General features: G+C 31.6%; 2 protein-coding genes across 2 annotated transcripts; both read right to left on the reverse strand.

Moving 5' to 3' along the window:
• Positions 1-484: 484 nt before the first annotated feature.
• LOC113521567 (peptidyl-alpha-hydroxyglycine alpha-amidating lyase 2-like) lies at positions 485-5,103 on the reverse strand. The gene is made up of 5 exons (XM_026907129.3): positions 4,886-5,103; positions 4,669-4,814; positions 4,061-4,259; positions 2,509-3,024; positions 485-1,689 (listed from the first exon to the last, which is right to left on the reverse strand). The coding sequence occupies exons 1-5, from the start codon at positions 5,015-5,017 to the stop codon at positions 1,570-1,572; spliced, it is 1,113 nt and encodes a 370-aa protein (XP_026762930.1). The 5' UTR covers positions 5,018-5,103; the 3' UTR covers positions 485-1,569.
• A 95-nt stretch (positions 5,104-5,198) lies between these two features.
• On the reverse strand, positions 5,199-6,087 carry LOC113521846 (uncharacterized). Its single transcript, XM_026907501.3, has 3 exons — positions 5,979-6,087; positions 5,791-5,901; positions 5,199-5,651 (listed from the first exon to the last, which is right to left on the reverse strand). Exons 1-3 carry the CDS (start codon positions 5,985-5,987, stop codon positions 5,478-5,480), a joined length of 294 nt encoding a protein of 97 aa, XP_026763302.1. The 5' UTR covers positions 5,988-6,087; the 3' UTR covers positions 5,199-5,477.
• Positions 6,088-6,437: the final 350 nt, after the last annotated feature.

The following is a 6,437-nucleotide window of genomic DNA, read 5'->3' on the forward strand; positions in this document are numbered from 1 at the left end:
GGGTCCCTATACTGTTGCCTACACTGGCTAATGGATAATACGGTCCTGGTAACAGTTTTGATTAGGTCCTCTGTCACATTCGTGTTTCAGCCGTGAAGCAGTTGTGTTTACATGTATGTAACATAAAGAGTGGAATATGGCAGTGAAATACTCTGTTATATCCATGGTATTGTTCATGTCTATAGGCAACGGTTACCATTTTCCATCAGGTGGACCGTCAGCTTGTTTACCATTCTAAGTTTCATAAAAAAAATGACAGCTGAGAACACACCGTGTGTTCAATTCCCGCAATAGTCTGAGTGTTTTCTAATTATAATATATATGTATTACACAATATTTACATGATGAATGTTTTGCTTAGTTTGTATGATTAGTAGCTTTGCTAGATGGCGCTGTGTAACATTTTCAAGAATACATATTTGATGTTTGCACAAAAAGAAAATCTTACACTAAAGTATTTCTAAGAGGATTGAATGAAAGAGCGTTACTAAATAATATTTTTATTATCTTGCTTTCTACAGAATTCATATGAGTTCTAAGAGGTTTTGCCAGAACGTACCAAATCAATTTTTGGTCCATATTTATTTAAGTATATTGCACAACTACTTGCAACTATACATTTTAGAATTTAGAACTAATAATAAATGTATGAAAATAGTATCTTAGTACGATTAAATCATGTTAATTTTACTGTCAAGTGTCGTTGTCATTTCGGAATTTACTACATGACAGCTAATAGTTAATAATTGGCTACTATTCATATAATTAACTAATAGGAAAAAAAATAACGAAATATTGTTCTAATAAAACATCTCCCCTTTGTTTATGAATATATTTCTCCAAAGTGTGTGCGTGATTATATTGGACCATTCTTCCAATATTTAGTCCCATCTTATGGACGATGTTTAAGGTAGCGTAAGCCTATAAGGTAAGAACCTTTATATAATTTAATGACTTATTTATCTTAGATAAAGTACTATTTATTAATGTAGGTATAAGTAATATATCAATTTATTATACCGTTTTGTATCTGTTGTGATAATTTTTTTATATCACTTGCATCTCAAAGAATTAAACAATTTATTTCATATATATACTTACAGTTTGCAGAAGGTGCAAAACAAGTATTTATGAAATCTCTTAATCAAATCTTTAAAATATTGAAAAGTTTATCTATTTAATGCATGCCTGCATATAGATCAAAGATATTTAATGTTTCTGACGTATGTAGACGATGAATAGGAATTATTTAATTAAAACTGATACCGTAATTTAATTGATAACGATATAATAAACTTTCGACTAATATCAATTTAAAACAATTGCAATTTATTAACAGGCTCTATTACGTATTCAAAATTTAGTTTACCACAATTTATATATGTATTACAAACAGATATAGTACTATAATAATTTATTTTATACGTGTCACTGATTTATATAATTACATTTCCAACATTTTAATTGGCCTTCAAAGCGAATTTGATTCGCATCCATAATAAAAGCATTTCTCTATTATCATATTACGTAAAGCTCTATTTGGTTGGAATTTTTCTATGAATATTTACTCTACTTCTTATCATATACGTCTGTCAATTCAAACTTCCAGATTTTGTTTGGTCCTATCTCTGTAACGTACAGATGAGATCCGTTCCTTGTTACAGCCAACGAATGTGGGTTGGTGAAGCCCTGTAAAAAAAAGTTTCGGTACCTGATTTTAATTTTTTATATATAAAATTTATAACTATATATTTTTAATGAGTAATGTACGTACCAAAGTAAAGTTGAATAAATAAAAATAAATGTTTCTACTGCCAAACAACTGCTGGTATGGTTGTTTCAGTTTGAAGTGTATGGTAAAGTAGGGAACAAATGTAGCAGTAAAATTACATGTTAAGGTTTAGTCCTTAGAAATGGCAACACATATGAATTACGGTACATTCTGTGTAGTTATCGTTGACGAAAACTTAGAGACTTCCTTTATACGATAACTACATTAATTCTATTTAGCTATTGTATCACGACATTACAAATCTAGTGATATCGTGTCGTGGAATAGTTAATTATAAAAAAGTGCCTATAGTCCGCACGCTAAAGCATTCTCAACAGTAACAACAACGCATAATATTATTTTTAATAATAATACGAAGTGACTTTATATACTTGTCACTTTTCTAATTTGATCGTTATGAAATTGCTATACGGGATAGGATGTACTGTATGGGATGTAAAAGGGCACAGAAATTTTAAACTAGTCAATGATATATAATAAAATTAAAAATTTATATATATATTCACGACTGTAAACCCTAATGGTATAGTCAAAAGTATTTATCGACTGTTTCCGTTGCAGTGAATGTAATACGAGCATAGCAAGATGTTTATATTTCTAGCCTATTACAATTCAAATAGATGGAATTGAATGAAGTTGGTGTATTAACGATTTTGGTGTCGACCATATTTGAACTCACAAATATAATATCTGCATTAAAGATCAATCATACTCACAGTGCTCGGCTCCCAAGTATCCAAAATATTTCCGTAAACTGCATTCACTGTGAATCCTCTGACTGCGATGTTCTGAGCCGTCGGCCCGTTGACTGCATAGATCGTATCACCGTGAGACGTGACAGCAAACACGCGACCCAAAGTCGGATCCTGTATGACCATTGCAGGCTCCAGAATCTTAATGTAACTCTTCAATCCAGCCTTAGGGCAAACAATCCTCATATTCTCTCTATCAGCCACACATACAATGTCTAAATGTTCCAATAAAGTTACGCTGTGTGGAAGATTCAGGGTTAAAGTATCAGAATAAGATGGAATCGCCAACAACAATGTTCCCGCAGCATTGAACTTTAGAATCTGGTTATTACAATAGCCGTCAGCTACAAATATCTCCCCGGTGGTCGCGACGGCTACGGATGTAGGCATGCAAAGAAGCACTCGACGCCTGTATGGATAGCCAGCGGTAAAGGCTTCACCAATCGTCAAACTTGGGTATTTGTGGTTGTTGGGTATATACTGGAAGTATACAAATCATCATTATTAATATAGATCTATAATTTCAATGCTGGCTTCGAAATGTTGTTATCTGCTAAGAAGCACAAATATATATTTACTTAAAAGAAAAAATTGCTTCTTAAAAATGTTAGGCGTTAACATATCTAAAATGAAATCTAAATCATTAACATAATTTCAGGCTAGATTCTCCTAGTGAAATTGAACGTTTAATAATAAACAAGAGTTATTATTGTGTTCTCTTTAATTCATACGTAATTAGCAAAAAATAAGTTTAACGCCGGGTAAAGTATAGCCCCCTGATTTACCTATATAGTAAGTAAAATATATATACCTATGTATTGCAAAAATTAAAACCAATTCTTAAAAAATCCTAACTTTTAGAAACCACTCATTTCTATTTTCTTTACTGCAGCTACTTACTAACATAAAAATAAATTCTTAAGGTACTATCTTGTTCGTGACACATCCTAACTACTCGTAAAATCAGTTAATGTGTACAGTTAACGGACACAACACGCATACCTCTTCAGATAGTTATCATCCGTTAGCAGATTAACTAACTGCAGTCGAATAAAACTAACTATTGAAATGTTATTGTAGAAATTAATAACTACTTAGTACACGTATATATTAACATACGTAGAAGCCCAAATTTTAAATTCTAAATCTGAATTAACGAAGCTGTTACAATCTAATGGTTGATGCATAAAATTAGTTTCAGTAATATTAAAAGTAGAAAAGTAGTATGTCGAACATTATTAAAATTACGCCCTCGTCGATATCGAAGCTTTTACGGCATTAATTTCACTTCACATGATGAAATCAGTTACATGACTCTAAATTTATATAAACATGGCGCGGAGCACGTAATTCTTGGTTTCGGGAAACTAATTCATGCATTATAAAATTAAAAGTTTACACCTAAAACTTATTCAATCCTCTACTTTCTTAATTTGAATTGGTCTTTATTATTATCTAGTATTGCTTATTTATTTTAATTGTTCAATTTATGTTGTAAAAATATTATGTTTATTACCTTGAATACTTGATGTTTTGCTACATCAGTCACCCATACATTGTCATGGTGGTCAACGGTTAAACCATGTGGCATGTAGAATGCATATGCACCCCAACTATGAAGCACTGAACCAGTGTTGGGATCAAGAACCAGAATGGTATCCTCGATTATAGGTCCTTTATCCAGATTTTGGTAGACGTTTGATTCATTAAATGTACTGCAAAAATATAATTACCAAAATTGATCACAATATTTTTAAAGCTTTACTTTTCAAGTCTGTTCTCCAAATTAATTTTTATTACAGCGAATACTTTAATCAGGCAATAGTATTCGTATTGAAATTTGGTGAATTGGTATTAAAAAAGCTTCAAAATCAAAATATATATAGTTGTCAAATTTTTTATAGTAGCTAGTTTTATGAAAATCTTCTTCTATGTACGAGTACAATTAATGTTTTTGATCAACGGAAAATATTTTTTTAAAAAATCATATATCATCACATTGAAAATATTTTTAAAAATTAATGCATATCAGATAGCTACTACAGAGACTTTGCTGGACTCTGTATCAAAACGCTGTTAAATTCAAATACTTTGACATTCTGTATTTGTAAATATTTAAGTTACCTTTCATCCCATACTCTTTCCGCTCTGTGAAAAATCACAGGTTGTCCCAGAGAATTGATTGACACGGCGGTAATTTGTCCCACATTCAAAGATTGTTGGGGCCAATCTTTCACTTCTTGAGGTCTCAATACTATTTCATCCTTTGGCTAAAATGTGAAGTTATTAATTTTGTTAGTTGTTACATAAACGTTTATTGCAAAGAATTCATATTACATACCAAATGGAGGTCCAAATTCTTCAGTAAGTCATCATTAGAGCCATAGCTGAAGTAGTCGAAATTATCACGCACAGTTTCTGGTTCACAATTAATTACAGCAAAGGCTGAGACAAATAGTAGTATCGGCAACATTTTGAGATATTTGTTGTTATGTGACTATTGTTGAAATGTGTCTGCTATGTGGCAGATCAGTATTGATTGCTGGTACTTGACTGTATAAAGTACGCATGCGCTTTCCAGCAACATCAGCACGCAGCGTCTGTCTTCCCAAGGTCGATTTTAGGAAAGCCATTTATGACTAATGAAAACCAGATTACGTAAACATATTTTTATTTAGACATTTCACAAGTCTTCAGTAAAATGACGAAGAGAACACGATGTATTTACAATTTGAACAGGAACAAATCAATATTATTTTAGGTTACATAATTACGAAAATATAAGACGAAATTTCATTTCTTTTAGTATTGGATCAGTCTCAAATTAGAATCGTTGTTAACTTGGCACAATCACAGGCTTATATATGTTTACAATCCTTGTTATTCCTGATGAACTAGAACTGTACACCTCATAACACCTAACTGGTTGAGATTCACTGTCCACGCCATTCAGAATTTGGCTGATCCCAAATGTATCCCGTCTCTGTCATGGAACACACCGCGTTGTAGTATCTGCCTGGACTCCGACAGTAAGACCAGGAGGGGCATTTGCATCTGAACAGTATTTGAAATTCTTCTTTACAAACTTCATTCCACCAGCACGTCCTCTGCAATATAAACATACCTTATATTCACCCCGTTTGTCATGAGTTAGATCAATTGTTATTTTTTCTTCAATTTATTATTATTAATAATAACATTTTTAAAACTGTTAAACTATTTTATTTTCATGTCATTATTATTTACCTCAGTAATATAACCCCTCACAGATTGGTCCGAATAGCTTCTTTTCACAACGGATTCCGTTTCCAGCATAGCACTCAACATAATAATACATACAAACGTTACATATTGTGTCTGAAACGTAAATATTTTTCCACTATAACACAAACACGCGTAAAATGAACGCACACACTTCCATAAGTCATTCTTACCTTAATCATAGCAGATATCTGGTCTAAAAATAGAAAATTGACGGCCAACGTAACCTTTCATTTCACGCCCTGTATGGGAGCTTTTAAAGCTTTGCTGTGTAGTCGTAACGCTGCGAAGTTATTCACATGTGCCCAAAAAAATGTACACAAGAATGAAATTTAAAACATAAATAATATGTAAGCGTACTTAGTAAATATATCCAACGTTGTTTTTTGTAATAAAAAAATCTGTTCTATATAATAAATTTCTTATTTATTATATCAGAATGAAATTTCTTTCAATAATAATTACATGTATAAATATATTTATCTATAGATTAATAAAATGTATTGTTCTGAAAAAAAAATCACTATATAACTACACAATAAAGCTTAAATCCACGTCACTATCACGAGTAACTTTATCTCGTGTTCAGTCTATTCTGTGCTTTATTGTTGCGTAATAAGATAAACTTTTTA

This window comes from Galleria mellonella, unplaced genomic scaffold (genome assembly GCF_026898425.1).
Source record: "Galleria mellonella isolate WM207_F2 unplaced genomic scaffold, CSIRO_AGI_GalMel_v1 utg63, whole genome shotgun sequence".
NCBI classification, from domain to species: Eukaryota; Metazoa; Arthropoda; class Insecta; order Lepidoptera; family Pyralidae; genus Galleria; species Galleria mellonella.